Source organism: Metarhizium acridum (genome assembly GCF_019434415.1).
Source record: "Metarhizium acridum strain ARSEF 324 chromosome Unknown scaffold_577, whole genome shotgun sequence".
In the NCBI taxonomy this organism is placed as follows: Eukaryota; Fungi; Ascomycota; class Sordariomycetes; order Hypocreales; family Clavicipitaceae; genus Metarhizium; species Metarhizium acridum.
The window spans coordinates 599,144-613,141 of NW_027094045.1; the positions used below are offsets into that span (position 1 = coordinate 599,144).

Genomic DNA, 13,998 nt, shown 5'->3' on the forward strand with positions numbered 1-13,998 from the left:
AGGAACATTCGTCTTGAGTGATAGCTCCTCGTCTATGTACTTTTGTACTAGCGGCGCGAAGGGACCGTTCTCGTCCTTGGCTCTCACAGGAAATAAGTGCCTTTGGCTGGGAAACTTGGACGTAAATTTGTTGTCTTGCCGGAGGGCACGCAGGATCCAACACGGCTATGGTCGCGCCAGCTGCGAGAGTGCCCATCAAGGCAATCACGAGCTCGACGGAGCGGTAGGCGAAGATCATGACGACAACATCGCCATTGGTGATGCCGGCGTCGTGGAGCTGGTTGGCCAGTATGTTGGACGCCTCATAGATCTGTTTGTAGGTAAATCGCCTCTCAGGGGTGGTAGAGGAAGCCGTCTCCGTGACGCAAGGCCTATCGGGGTTCGCTCGAGCATTCTTGTGGAAGATCTCGTGAACCGCTCCAATCGAGTTGGGTGATTGGATCCGGCAGTACCAGGGCGGCGGTATATCAGCGGGCGGACCAAGATGCGTCACATTGACTTGAAAATTCAGGCCATCTCCGAAATTCGGGCCCCTAATTGTGGCAGGTGCTCAGCGTGCCCGAGCGTCAGCCTTCGCCGAGACTCGCACACCTGGGGACAGCTCTCATCTAATCTTGTGATCAAGGTTGAAGGAAGGGGACCTAAGATATGATATAAAGAGGCTCGTCCAAGCTAGAGCCAAGGTTGAGTACGCACGCAGCCCCAGCGTTCATGAACTACTTTAGGCTCAATCGTCAAACAATTCACAAGCGCTAAAGGGCTCGGCGGAATAGAACGGACACGGCTTCATTGGTAATATTGACGGCAAAAGTTATGCAACTATAATCTTATGGAAGCATAACCGGCAACTGGTGATCTTGGCGCGCAGTCATGATAGCAACTAACGGCCACGCCGCGGGAACGTCCGTCATATCGAATGGAGCCGATCTCGATTTATTTTGGTGTAGACAGATCCGCAAGACCGAATATCGCAGCTCGGTTACGCTGCAAGTGTTTGTGCGATTGCAGTAGCCCTGCAATGTTCAAACAACACGACCGAGCCTTTAAAACGCCACGTGCTTCAAGTTAAGGAGCCCTGCCTGGAATTAGCTACAAAGAAGTTCCGAAACTCCTTCCAAGAGACGAGGTGTGAATCTGACAAAATCCGAGGGCAAATAGTCGTTTTGTGATAAGACGCAGATGCCGCGCGGCCCATTTCTTTTATTATTTACAAAACTCAAACACAGACGGTGATTAGCATACCATGATTGACCGCCATCTCCATTGCCTTAGATACAATGCAAACACTGGTCAAAGTGCTCTTAAATGGTTGAACGTAATTTTGATACCCTAGTTACTACCTCGATTAGAATCACATTACGCACTTTATCTCAAAGACAAAGTGACCTAGTTCAATGCCATTTGCGGTGTACTCTTTCTCATACATGCTCATGCAGATTTCCATCATGACTCAAAGCGAGCAGCCCTTCCATATTAATACAACAACTCCAAATATACCACTTGGTGCATCATATCCCCAAGCTATACATTGTATTCTAACACAATATAGCCGACAGATGCAGTATCTGCCACTCGCGATAGTAGACCCAAACTATGTACCACATACGCATCGTCCAGGGCGAGCTGGTACCGTCTCCAAACAGCTCAACAAAGTTTCCTCGTGTCAATTCTCTATTCTATAAGCATGATACCGCACACAGACAAACGCGAAACGCGTACATTCTCACTCCACTGCAAAACTCCCGCGCAATCGTCCTGCATCTGCGACTTCTCGGACACGGCTGCCGCCTCCCCGACCACAACCGCACAGAACATACTTGACTCTGCATAAACAACTCAACACCACTGCAAGATCGATCAAGACGAATTCTGCTTCAGCACCTATTCCTACAGCTCTAACACGGACTCGTAATACCCACAGCCGGGACTAGAAACGAGCGTCTCCACATTCCCGGAGCCACCCGCAATGGTTATCAAAAAAATCACCGCACCGCGCAACTTCCCCCCATTCAAACCCCCCAACCCATAACAGCGCGTACAAGTATGACATATCCCAAGGTCTTTATTGTAACCGGCGCGAGCAAGGGCATCGGAGCAGCCGTCACGCGCCACTTGCTCGAGCAGTCGCACAAGGTCGTGGTCACGGCTCGTTCGGCGGAGCCGTTGGAAGGGATCAAAAAAGCGTACCCGGGTCAAGTTGAATATGTGGCCGGGGACATGACCAGTGCCGAGGTATGACTTATTCCCATCTTCCCGAGTGCTGGCCTTGGGAGCAAGTGGATGAAATGAATGTCGGCGTGTTTCTGTGAATGGTGGCGTTGGCATGCGGCACAACATGAGCTGATGATGCGTGGCAGATGCCCGAGAAATTGACCAGCCTTGCAGTCGCATCGTTTGGCAAACTGAATGGGCTGGTAATTAATCATGGACTTCTTGTGTCTTCGAGATTAGAGACTACGTCTATCGAAACTTTCAAGAATCTTTACAACGTCAATGTCTTTAGCTGTTTGACCATGGTAAACTTCTTTGTTGCGCTGTCTACACTAGTCAATCACCTCGTACTAATCTTTCTCATTAGGCTCAAGCAGCACTTGGTGAGCTACGAAAGACCAAGGGATGCGTTGTCTGGGTCTCTTCGGGTGCCGCTCTCAAGCCATACACGGGATGGAGCGCATACGGTTCATCCAAGGCAGCGCTCAACTCCCTCTCCTCGCATCTTGCTTTTGAAGAAAAGGACATTACGAGCATCACCGTCAGTCCGGGACGCGTGGATACAGACATGCAAGTGCAGATTCGATCATCAGGGCAGCAATCCATGGACAAGGCACAATACGACACTTTCATCGAAGCATTCGAGCAGGGCAAACTACTAAAACCCGAGCAACCTGGCAACGTGATTGCCAAATTTGTGGCATCCCCACAGAGGGAATTGAGTGGAAAAGACCTCGGGTAAGCGCGCAATCATATTTACGTCCTTGATACTCACTGACAACATGAACAGTTGGAATTCGGCAGAGTTGGCTTCATATCAAGAGTAGGCAACGGCCGCGTAGACTGTGAATGACTTCCAATCATGTTAGCTTGGACTCCATGGAAACATGAATCAGTTTATAGAAAGAGAAAAAAATTTGCAGTCAGTCGAAAGATGAAAAGCTCTTAATTTACTCCACATGCGTGATTCGGTATTAGCATGGAATGTAAGTTTCTTCATCATAGCAAATATTTAACAGCAATTCATATACATAACATTTTTTCTTACCTTATTGAAGGTTCGTGCTTGCGTGACAGTGGCTTCAGTCTAGGTGATGGCTGGGTCCATGCCTACTTCGAGGCTCGTTAGCATGCCTGGTTGCCTTGACTATTCCATTCAACACATTGTTGGGTGCTGCGCTCAGGCTATCGAATGTCTCCATCATGAATGATCGGTATTTGATAGTACCAGATAGCAAAAGGCATCACGGCAGTCGAAGGTCGAAGGTCGGCATGGCGCAGGTAGAAAATCTTACATTGTGCACGGGAAGCCTGGCCGGAACGCGAGTTAGCTTGATTTGGCCTTGAATAAAATGTGCGCAACGGAATGGGATTCAAGGCCAACAAGGGTTCAGCTGTGTCTATTTGGCATAAGACGTGTCTATCAGCAAAGAGGCTTGTCGGACCTCCTCAGACTGGGGCGACAACGTATCTCATCACTAGAAAGGCACGGAAAAAAGGACGTCAGTTGTGCAAATCTTACTTACCTCCAGGCGACCAATTTCAGTCACGCTAACACACGCAAGAGCAAAATCAACTCAATTGCGACTCGGACAGATGTGTTGTTGAGCTCGACACGAATGCTTGGTGAAGAGGAGGAAAACGAAAGAGGGTAGTTTTTTTTTTTTTCCTTTGCCGGTCGCTTTTTAGTTGAGGACCCGCTGGCACGTGCACGCTGACTGGAGAGCGGAATTGCCACAGTGCTGTTGCTGCCTGCGCCCTTGAGTGTGCGCCCGTGTAGTACTCAAGTGCTACCGAACACTGGCAGCAGTGGGGGAGGTTAAGGACCTGGAGTGGAGAGCCCGCCTAGCTTTGGCGAGCTGCTAGTGGCCACAGTCCCGGCGCCCCGCTAGACGCGGCACTGTGGCCTTCATAGCCACATGCAAGTTCAGGCATCTTGGGAGGTTATAATTCACCAGACAGCTTCGCCCCACCATCCGCCCTCATCCGTCATTCAATGCTCAACTGTTTCGTCCTTGAGCTGTGAACTGGCCTGACCGTGGCGCGTCGCTCACATCACATCTTCCTCTAGCTGCCTCACCATCCTCGCGTCCATCCGCAACTGAGCTTCCCAGTCCGTAAGTTTATCTATCCGGGCCCTCACTTGCATTTAATATTCTACTTTTGCACGCCGTATTGACGTTGCATTCAGGTGGCCTACCGCGCCGTATCCTGCCGCACCTCCTACCCACACAAATCATCACGACTTTCATCCGTCAACATGTCGGATCACGAGTTCGGCGGTACGTTCAGCTTTATTGTATTTTATTTCATTTTTTTCGTCGCATGTTCATCACTGCTTGCCTCCTTTCATGCATCCACTGTTGTACCACCATTTCGTCAATTCTTTCTTGTCTTGCTCTTGTCTTGCACCCGCCCCCTCCTTGTCATATCAAACTTGAAGACGGTAAATGTCGGTGCTGTTGCCATGACGGCCCTCCCGCGTTTGCTTCATTGAGTATTGAACTCGATATGAAGCAGAGGTATCGTTACGCGGTGCACGAGCCATTTCTGTGTCTTTCGTTTTTTTTTTGTGTCCACTGGTATATAAAGCTTCATGTGTCGTTGGTCGCAGCTGCAACGCAAGTGCTTGTTGTCACGTCTCTTCTCATGTCCTAGCCGCATCATCCCACATTCTATGTATCAGAGTGTGCCGTCATCTTTTGAAACAAACCCCGTTTGCCTTGTTGTCCTGCGCATTTTTACCATGCCCAGGAAGCCTTCGACGGACCGATATTGGGCCAGGGTGGATTCAGGCCTCAGTAAACGCTGCATTTCTTTGTTTTTCTTTGTTTCGCCGTCCGTGCCAGATTTCCTAACGAGAGGATGTACAGGCAACGATGACCTGTCTCTCCCCAAAGGTATGCTATACATAGCCGCCCATTCACTTCTACGGAAGGGTGCCGAAGCTAACCCCCGTTGATAGCCACCGTCCAGAAGATTGTAGGCGAAATCCTGCCACCACACGGTGGAGTAGCTTTCGCAAAAGAGGCCAGGGATCTCCTCATTGAATGCTGCGTGGAATTCATCACCCTCATTTCTTCCGAAGCCAACGAAATTTCTGAAAAGGAGGCCAAAAAGACCATTGCCTGTGATCACATCACAAAGGCCCTCGAGCAGCTTGGCTTTTCCGATTACGTGCCCGCTGTGCTTGAAGCCGCTGCCGAGCACAAGGAGGTTCAGAAGGTATGTCTTGGCTCGTCTTTCGTGTTTACATCTTCCCTAAGCGTTTTGCTAATGCACGTCTACCCCAGGGCCGAGAAAAGAAGGCAGACAAATTCGCCAACAGCGGCATGTCCATGGAAGAACTGGCGCGTTTGCAAGAAGAACAGTTCGCCCAGGCCAGACAGAGACATGGATAAGTCTTGTCATTTTCCCCCATGTGACAGGGGAGCTGCTTCGTTTTATTGGGCGTCGTAAAGGGCATTGCTTGGCGTTGACATATAGGACACAAATGATTGACGATGCGAAGATTGTTTGCTGGGGTCTTTTGAGTTTCTTTGATTAATCGTTGAATCTATCGCGAAAGGACGCACATCAAGTCCTAGGTTCGCAAAGATGTAACGATCGGGAAAAGGTTATGCAGTGCTTTGAATACATCATACATACGGGTTCCACGTCGCTCCGCTACTTTTCACGACTCGGTTGAGGAATATCCTTTGTCCTTTGCATTTTCGCCTTGCTGTAGTGATTCAAGCTCCATTTGGTCATTTAAAGTTACGGAGTACCCTCTCTCCTCATTTCACTAGTTCCAGCAAGCCACAAAAGTTGTGTGGCAAGGTACCCAAGTATTTCCAGTCATTGCTTCGATCTAGATCGGTCTGCAACACCATGTGCTGCCGTCTGATTGGTGCCGATTTCATGACGGCGACATCTCCGTTGGTGTTCAGCTGTTGATTCCCCCACCAGTCGCTCTTTGCCTGCGTCGCCGTTTTTTCTTTTTTTCCCATCGTTTTCTTAGGCTAGGGTTTGCGTATTATACGACCATCAGGTAGGTACAGCTGCACACATCATCTGCCCACATCATCGAATCTGCTCCCACAATCGTTTGCGTTTTGCATCCCAAAGCTAGAGTTTCATTTTGAGATGTCGAGTGAGGCGACAAGATGGCTTTCCGACCACTGAAACCCGCCACGTCGAGAACACGACCCTCCGCATCTCGTGCTACATCTTCTAGTGACGATGCCCGATCCCCTGGTGCTGGCCCGAGCCGGACGCCAGCTATACAAGCTTGCCTTGACTGTCGAAGATTAAAGATAAAGGTGGCCCCGACCTCTGTCACGCCGCGTGCTTGAATACGTTCAAAGCCCTGCTTACCGTTGCTAACACTGCCGCGCAACCAGTGCGATGGCAACTGGCCCAAATGCTCAACGTGTAGGACCAAGAAGCGAGCATGCGGCTACGTCGGCCGGGAGGGTCAGAGTCGAGCGACTGCTGTCAAGTCGCGGCTCGAGTCTTTGGAAGAGCTGGTGACTGCGTTGAAAACAAGTAGCCCGGAGCAGCTCGCCACGATCCTAAACAGCATACGGGATGCCGACGACGCCGTCGGAGCTATTGAGAGCCTTGCAAGTCAGACAGGCGGTTTGAATGGGCAGGATCAGCAATATGCTTTGTTGCTCCTGGCCAACAAGCTGACTTGCGATCTCCGCCTCCTGCTTCCGGAAGCACCGGTTGTGATGCGGGCGGTGAATTCATTCTTTAGCTGCAGCGGCAAGCTATTCCACGTCTTTTCGGAGCCTTATATCCTGCAGTGCTATCGCGCAATCTTCGACGAGTCTCAGCCCCCCTCGGAGCTTTTAAAGGCCAAGGTCTGCTGCCTGGCGGCGGTTGCTGCGGTAGGAGCACAGTACGCGCCCGATACAATCAGCAAGGAGGTAGAGGCGGCCTTGTATAATCTTGCTAGGCATTTCCTTGAGGTTGCGATAGAGCATGAACCTCTACACGCAATCAAGGCCTGCACGTTATTTGCCCAGTATAATATCATGAACAAGGAGATGGTGTCTCTGACGTATGTTGGTAAGTACCTAGCGTTGATTGTTGACCTGTGGTGTTTGATTGTTGTTTTGACGCCTCTAATGTGCCCTTTTTGATTTGCAGAAACTGGGCTGAGCATGTGTCACATCTACGGAATAAACAACAGGGCTTTGCGGCCTGATTCAATACCCAGCGTGGAATGGCGCGACCTTCGGAATACATGGAGAACATTGATATTCTTCTCGAGGTACGCGAATGAAGAAACATTCTCGGCGTAAAAGTCTGCTTCTGACAGCATGTGTGCCCTGCAGCTGGCTCTCATCGACACTTGGGTACATCTCCGGGAACACTTGGTCGGCCGAGAAAAGAGTGGTAAGTAGAGAGCATCGACCCTATTTTTTTAGCCCGACAGAATCTGACTACTCTCCAAGCTCGCTGACCTCAGGTTTGATGATGCGGACAATATCACCGAGGGTATGTCTCATCAAGGAGCCACCCCAGCGCTCGTTTTCTGACGTGGAGTAGTTGTGCAAACGGAAATGGCGAGAATATGCCTTCTCAAGGCGGAGATATTGCGTATGCATTTGGTCTTCAAGGATCTCACAATCCCAGCTGTTGAGACCATCCGAGGAGACCTGCAAAGCTGGTACGAAGAGCTACCAGAATCCATGCGACTTGGAGCGCCTGCGCATGAGAATCTCCCGGTGGGAACCAAACGGTCCATCTTGCATCTACACATGCTTTACCTAGGGGCCATCATGCTTCTCTATCGCAGAGTGGCAACTCAGTTCTTGCAGTCCTTTGCAGTCGGGGGCCTCAATGGCAGCCTACACCTACACCCGCGCGAGGCTTTCGTCCAGCAAAGCGCGGAAGCTGTTCTCGCAGCCAGCACATCATCCAGGATCGTCAAGCTACTTCTGGACGACGGTGGCGTCTTTAAACATTGCTGGCTTGTCATGTACGTAACCCCCCATGTCTCGCTTTACAAAATGAGGAGGTGAGTTTTATTTGTTAACAAGGACGAACATAGTTTCCAAACCTACACCGCTTGCACGATTCTTCTACATTCTGTGGTCCAGAAGCAACTACACAGCTTTGAGCCATCGCGGTGGCAGGATGATTTAGACAGAGCCGAAGACTGTCTCGCGGTACTTGGGTTCTGCGGCTCGCAGGATCGCATCGCCGAACAATTCCACGCGCAGCTCGAGGCCATCTTCCAAACAGCGTCGGCACATGTATACAGGGGCGAATCAGATGAGGCTTTCATGGAGACGGATGTCCGGCCAGACAACCCTTTTCCCGCAATGGACGATGTCGGGGAAGCAAATCATGCATACCTCCTAGACATTCCGCCCGGGGCAGATGACTCACTCGTAAAGCTCTCATTTATCCTTCTCATGATGCTGGGCCAGCCCTTTGGCGACCGTGACACAAAAGAGGCCGCCGAAGTCAACTTGAAGGAGCACTGGCTGACGGACCCCTCAAGGTATGAATTCCCGCAGATGGCAGAACGCGTGGACTGGAATATAGAAAACAGGCGCATGTTCCAGTGGGATCTGAGCAAGTTGAACATTCCCCCTTTCGAGGCGATGAAGATGGCGGGAGAGTCCAGTTCGTCAGAAGACGCATCAGATTTGGGTTTATCCGACAGCATGTCTGCAGGCACGTTTCTCGGCAGCTCTGAGCCAAGCGGGTGGACGTCGGCAGCGAACCTAACGAGCCAGGTGAGGAATAATGAGAACATGTTGGGGAAATAGAGCTCGATTATCCATGTTTAACATATCACGATTTTATGAACATATTTTGGTCAATTTGAAAAATAAAATAAAATAAAATAAAATAAAATAAAAGTAATGGCAGTAAAGTGAAGCGAAATTGCCCCGCAAGAAAGTAACCCATGTATTGACTCCTGTCGTACGAGCCCAGGCGCCGTTGAATCGTGGACACGATCAAAATGATGATGCAACGGCGGGACAAAACCCCACGTCCGTGGTTGGTGGCTGATCCAAGGCAAACAAATTTCCACAGCCATCAACCACAACAGATTTGCAGACAACTACATCATTCGCACACAACCCTGCAGGGGGACGCCCGTCACAACAGCCGCCACAATAGGTCGAAGCAGACGCCATCGCGACAAGCAAGGCTTCCGGCTCCCGCGCTGGCTCCGTCGCAGGATGGGCAACGAGGAGTCGACCCTCGTCGCCGAGTCGGTCAGGCCCCAGACGCTGACGGAGCGGTCGCTGGCAGCAGTGGCAGCCTACTTGAAGGACGAGTCGAAGAAGAGAAAAGTCGTCGTCCTCACGGGCGCGGGCATCTCCACCGCCGCCGGAAGTACGTAGCAGCCCAAACCTCTGTCTGCTCTGGCCGCAAAAAAGCAGCAAGACATCTAACCTTCCTCGCCTGCTAGTCCCTGATTTCCGGTCCCCCAAAACAGGACTCTACAACAACCTCGCGCGCCTCAATCTCCCCTACGCCGAGGCCGTCTTCGACATCTCCTACTTCCGCTCGCACCCCGAGCCGTTCTACGTCCTCGCGCAGGAGCTCTACCCGGGCAGGTTCCACCCCACCGTCTCCCATGCCTTCATCAAGCTCCTCGACACAAAGGGCATGCTGCAAATGCTCTTCACGCAAAACATCGACTGCCTCGAGCGGCGGGTCGGTGTCCCCGCGGACAAGATTGTCGAGGCGCACGGCAGTTTTGCCACGCAGCGGTGCATAGAGTGCAAGGTAGAGTTCCCCGACCACCTCATGAGGGCGCACGTAGCGAGGGGCGAGGTGCCACGGTGCCAGGAGGGGGGCTGCACGGGGACGGTGAAGCCGGACATCGTCTTCTTTGGCGAGATGCTGCCGTCTGCGTTTGGGGAGAATGCAGGGCAGGCGCGCACGGCGGATCTGGTCTTGATCCTGGGGACGAGCCTGACGGTGCATCCGTTTGCGGGGCTGCCCGAGCTGGTGGCCGAGGGGAAGCCGAGGGTGTTGTTCAATATGGAGAGGGTAGGGCGGCTGGGCACCAGGCCGGACGACGTCATGGAGCTGGGGTCGTGCGACGAGGGCATTCGCAAGTTGGCCGACGAGCTGGGGTGGAGGGACGAGCTGGAGGCGTGCTGGAGGGAGGTTGTTGGCCACGAGGAGGCGGACAGGCAGTTGGGGAGCGCGAGACGCGGGGAGCAGGAGGTCGAGGATGAGGTGCAGAAGTTGACCGAGGGGGTGCAGGAGGCGTTGAGGCTTTGTGAGAGCGAAGACGAGGCAGGGCCATTGACGCAACAGGGCGTTGAGAAGACGCAGACGATGGGCAATGAGGATCATGAGGCTGTGGTTTCTGGGGAGCCAACGGCTGCAAAGGGAGAGCATTCGATGGCTCGAGCGGAATCTTCCAAAGAGGCCCCCGGGTCTCCTGTTGAGCAAGATGTTGCTCAAGCAGCGGCTGAAGCAGCAGGTCCCGAAAGAGTCAACGAAAAGGAAAAGGAAAAGGAGGTTGGAAAACCGTCACTTTAAACCCCGTCACATTCACCCATTTTGGTTACGATTGAGTCATGTCAAGACACATAGAGGTGTTCGAGTTGTCTAATTAAAATACACAGGTGCTCTACATGGTACAAAGAGGAGTTCTAGAAAAGAGAAGGGAAAAAATGTACAAAGCCTCGGTGTTGTATATACTGCCCGCGCGCCTGGTTTGGCCCACCCCAACAAACACACGTACACACACAAGATGATTTTTCCGTTTCATAACCCGCTATCGATTTGATCCGGGATGTTGGTGTTTGTCCACTCCCCCCATTGCCGGCACGTCTCGGCAACCACCTGCGGCATCGTGTGCCGATACTGGGATACTTGGTCGGGGCTGGTGAGGAACTGTGCGAAGAAGCCAGCCGACACATGCCACGCAATATGGCAATGGAACGGCCAGACGCCTAGCATGGTATACATTAGCAAACTGGTCGTCGGTAGTAGTGACATGACATGGATGATGGGACATACCCGGATTGTCTGCGGCGTCAAACTGAATCACCAAGTGTCCATGCTTGCGGACCTGCACCACGTCTCGCCGCTGCGGATTGTCCCTGTTGACAATGGTGCCGTCCCATTTTCCCTCCCCCTCGTGGAGGACGTACATGTTGAACCCGTGCAGATGCATCGGGTGCCTGCGAGCCATCAGCAAAACTGCCCTCATGAGCGTATGAAAGCATGGACCTACGCAACGGGCGTGTTGTTGATGACGTGAACCCTCACGCTCTTGGCGCCGCGTGTGTTCTTCACATTCCACTGCTTCTCAAACGTGTGGTTGCCCAGGGCACTCAGCAGCAACGTCGGGCTGTTGTAGTTGCCCCTGAAGTCGACGCCGCCAAACGACCACAGGGTAATGTTGCTCGCGTTCTTGAACAGGCTGACTTCCATGTCGTACGCCAAATCGGGCTCAATGGGCCGGCGCTTCATCACGGGCTTCGTGAGCGCAAGGTCGTCGTTGGCACAGGTCTCGGGGTCGGGGACATGCCACGGCTGCGACTGCGGCTGCTTGGTCTCGTCGGCGCCGTCGTAGTATATCGCCGCGTAGGCGTGCCGCTCGTCGGCGAGGCTACACGGCTCGGATATGTTGCTGCGCATCCAGTAGGCGTCGAGCGGCCCGTCTGCCGTGACGAGGACGTCTGTCCGCTGGCCGATGCCGAGCGTCACCACCTTGGTGTCGTAGGGCTCCACGGGCACAAAGTCGTTGGCGACGACGGCCATGGTGTGCCCGTCGATGGTGAAGCGCTGCAGCGCCTCGCAGCCCGTGTTGATGAGGCGGAGGCGGTGGGTTTTGCCGCGCGTGAACTTGAAGGTCGCGATGCCGGCGTTGCTGTGGCACGGCGTCTTGTCGCCGGCCGGCAGTTTTGAGCAGTCAAAGTTTGCTTTCCCATTGATCATGTTGCTGTCCGACTTCAAGGGGCGGCCGTTGGGCTTCATCGTCTCCTCGACCAAGGTGTAGTAGTCCCGGTGGTACCAGTCCGAGACCATGACGGGACCGAGGTCGACGTCGTACCTCCTCGTCTGAGGTCCGTATATGACCATTGGTCCGACGATGCCGCCTACATACTGCGCCGAGTAGTGTGAGTGGTACCACGTCGTGCCGTACAACTCGGCCTCGAAGGAATACGTGTAGCTTTTACCGGGCGCAATGGGGCACTGGGTTACACCGGGGACGCCATCTTCCCAGGGCTTGCCGTGTTGCAGGAAGCCATGCCAGTGCAGGGCGACGCCCTCTTCGGCCCGCGAGATGTTGTTATGGACCGTCACTTGGATCGTGTCTCCCCAGTTGGCTTCTATCAGGGGGCCGGGGAATGCGCCGTTGACGAGCAGTACCTCGCGCTGGTACCCGTCTGGCGCGATGAGGCCGCGGCTAATGGTGAAATCGTACGATCGTATAACGCCAGTACGTGGGAAGTGTTCGTAGTAGTCTGTGGTGAGATTGAGCAGACTCCAGGGGTATCCGTTTGGCAGGGGGTTGTTATCTAGGAAGACGGGCAGCAGAGGCGCGAGAAGTGTCCCCAAAACTGATTTTCTGTGACATGGTTAGCGCATTGTCTTTTCCAGAAAGCATCAACTATTTGCGAGTGTTGCAATATACCCATTCGTTCTTGTTTGTAGCAGCTTTCCCCCAACTTTGGCTGCCGAGTACGTCGCTGCATCTCGTTTACTAAACGTGATGCCCATGGTTAAAGCGGTCAACTCTCCCCAAGTTTTGGCTCTGACATGAAGAGAATGAAAAAACGAGCGGAAGATTGAATGAGACAACGACGCCTCAGCGTTTACAACAATATACTTGCTCTGTATATTAATTAAGAGCATGGGCATATCTATAGTTGGTCCGGATCCGCGAGGCGGCGGAATGAAATCTTCACGACTCCATCTGAGCCGACTGCGGCGCAAAAGGATGGGTATTGTAACGGTGTGCAAAAGAAAACGAGAAACCGTTTGCATCCTCGTATTTTGACTTTCTTCCATCCTCTAAATTAGTGCCAGGTATTGTACGGATGGCTACTCCGTGGAGAGGGAGACGGGAGCATCCCGCCAGAAGCAGGCGTATGCAAGGTTCCCTGTCTTAGGCGGAAGTTGAGCTGGCATCTCCTGGACTGGTGGAACGACTTGAGAACGATATAGCCTAGGTCCTGATTGGCTTCGCAGATTCATCAGATTCATGTCCAAGATGGAGATACCCTTTATGCTTCTCGGAGCCTTGGAGCACCAGCCTCTAGGAGTAGCAACCACAGTCCCAGAGTCCAAGCAAGGAGTGCCTACAATATCGCCCAATTATGTAAGACTATTGACAACTTCGGGCCCTCGCTGCCGGCATCGTGTAGACGACGTGTACACAGCTTGATTAGTATTGCCTTGGGAGCGAAAAAAGCCATTCCAGATTTGCTTTTTCGGCTAGTCGTTTTGCGGAGGTTTGTTGATTGTAAGTTGACACATCACAATTTCGGTGTCTCGGTTTTCTGCAGCCCTTCAACGTCGACCCTTCAAGAAAGCGGTCAGTCACGTCGACTAGTATGCTTCTCTGCGCGGCTATTCCGTACCCGGTGCAGATTTCTGAGTGCATTCGGGATAGAAGAAGATTTCCAGCACGGATATCTGTGCCGGATGGCACGGTTCTTTTCTGCCCCGCGAGATCAACAACAGAAATGCTGTATCCTCACGTAAATGACATCAATTGATGTCGACTACTGCGCCGGAGCCACCGGCCGGCTTGGTGCGGACGGCATCTTAGACGCACAAGGGAGGCACGGGTCTGTTGGC

General features: G+C 52.6%; 5 protein-coding genes across 8 annotated transcripts; 4 read left to right on the forward strand and 1 right to left on the reverse strand.

The window, feature by feature from the left end:
- The first annotated feature begins 2,022 nt into the window (after positions 1-2,022).
- J3458_021055 (uncharacterized protein) lies at positions 2,023-3,228 on the forward strand. Of its 2 annotated transcripts, XM_066122376.1 has the most exons (4): positions 2,023-2,232; positions 2,358-2,516; positions 2,579-2,949; positions 3,002-3,228. In XM_066122376.1, exons 1-4 carry the CDS (start codon positions 2,044-2,046, stop codon positions 3,036-3,038), a joined length of 756 nt encoding a protein of 251 aa, XP_065972630.1. In that variant the 5' UTR covers positions 2,023-2,043; the 3' UTR covers positions 3,039-3,228. The 2 variants fall into 2 exon arrangements, with proteins under 2 accessions (XP_065972630.1, XP_065972631.1); XM_066122377.1 differs by having other exon boundaries at positions 2,023-2,516.
- A 982-nt stretch (positions 3,229-4,210) lies between these two features.
- NCB2_2 (negative cofactor 2 transcription regulator complex subunit ncb2) lies at positions 4,211-5,869 on the forward strand. Of its 2 annotated transcripts, XM_066122378.1 has the most exons (5): positions 4,211-4,328; positions 4,403-4,493; positions 5,085-5,111; positions 5,177-5,436; positions 5,505-5,869. In XM_066122378.1, exons 2-5 carry the CDS (start codon positions 4,472-4,474, stop codon positions 5,610-5,612), a joined length of 417 nt encoding a protein of 138 aa, XP_065972632.1. In that variant the 5' UTR covers positions 4,211-4,328; positions 4,403-4,471; the 3' UTR covers positions 5,613-5,869. The 2 variants fall into 2 exon arrangements, with proteins under 2 accessions (XP_065972632.1, XP_065972633.1); XM_066122379.1 differs by having other exon boundaries at positions 4,403-5,111.
- Positions 5,870-6,033: 164 nt separating this feature from the next.
- Positions 6,034-9,036, forward strand: J3458_021057 (uncharacterized protein). 2 transcript variants are annotated; one of them, XM_066122381.1, is made up of 7 exons: positions 6,034-6,512; positions 6,594-7,266; positions 7,348-7,471; positions 7,536-7,596; positions 7,656-7,698; positions 7,750-8,182; positions 8,255-9,036. In XM_066122381.1, the coding sequence occupies exons 1-7, from the start codon at positions 6,357-6,359 to the stop codon at positions 8,979-8,981; spliced, it is 2,217 nt and encodes a 738-aa protein (XP_065972635.1). In that variant the 5' UTR covers positions 6,034-6,356; the 3' UTR covers positions 8,982-9,036. The 2 variants fall into 2 exon arrangements, with proteins under 2 accessions (XP_065972635.1, XP_065972634.1); XM_066122380.1 differs by having other exon boundaries at positions 6,034-7,266.
- A 365-nt stretch (positions 9,037-9,401) lies between these two features.
- On the forward strand, positions 9,402-10,722 carry HST2_2 (Sir2 histone deacetylase Hst2; the record flags this gene model as incomplete). The annotated part of the gene is made up of 2 exons (XM_007815040.2): positions 9,402-9,558; positions 9,635-10,722. The coding sequence occupies 2 exons, from the start codon at positions 9,402-9,404 to the stop codon at positions 10,720-10,722; spliced, it is 1,245 nt and encodes a 414-aa protein (XP_007813231.2).
- A 228-nt stretch (positions 10,723-10,950) lies between these two features.
- J3458_021059 (uncharacterized protein) lies at positions 10,951-12,915 on the reverse strand (the record flags this gene model as incomplete). The annotated part of the gene is made up of 4 exons (XM_066122382.1): positions 10,951-11,138; positions 11,206-11,369; positions 11,423-12,763; positions 12,830-12,915. 4 exons carry the CDS (start codon positions 12,913-12,915, stop codon positions 10,951-10,953), a joined length of 1,779 nt encoding a protein of 592 aa, XP_065972636.1.
- Between the last annotated feature and the right edge of the window lie 1,083 nt (positions 12,916-13,998).

Excerpts from the sequence above, each read along its gene's own strand:
- J3458_021055 (XM_066122376.1), top strand. The coding sequence starts at position 2,044 with ATGACATATCCCAAGGTCTTTATTGTAACCGGCGCGAGCAAGGGCATC. Across the intron at positions 2,517-2,578 it reads TCTTTAGCTGTTTGACCATG|GCTCAAGCAGCACTTGGTGA; the intron begins GTAAACTTCTTT and ends CTTTCTCATTAG. Across the intron at positions 2,950-3,001 it reads TTGAGTGGAAAAGACCTCGG|TTGGAATTCGGCAGAGTTGG; the intron begins GTAAGCGCGCAA and ends CAACATGAACAG.
- NCB2_2 (XM_066122379.1), top strand. The coding sequence starts at position 4,808 with ATGTGTCGTTGGTCGCAGCTGCAACGCAAGTGCTTGTTGTCACGTCTC. Across the intron at positions 5,112-5,176 it reads TGACCTGTCTCTCCCCAAAG|CCACCGTCCAGAAGATTGTA; the intron begins GTATGCTATACA and ends CCCCGTTGATAG. Across the intron at positions 5,437-5,504 it reads AGCACAAGGAGGTTCAGAAG|GGCCGAGAAAAGAAGGCAGA; the intron begins GTATGTCTTGGC and ends CGTCTACCCCAG.
- J3458_021057 (XM_066122381.1), top strand. The coding sequence starts at position 6,357 with ATGGCTTTCCGACCACTGAAACCCGCCACGTCGAGAACACGACCCTCC. Across the intron at positions 7,267-7,347 it reads GGTGTCTCTGACGTATGTTG|AAACTGGGCTGAGCATGTGT; the intron begins GTAAGTACCTAG and ends TTTGATTTGCAG. Across the intron at positions 8,183-8,254 it reads AAACATTGCTGGCTTGTCAT|TTTCCAAACCTACACCGCTT; the intron begins GTACGTAACCCC and ends GGACGAACATAG.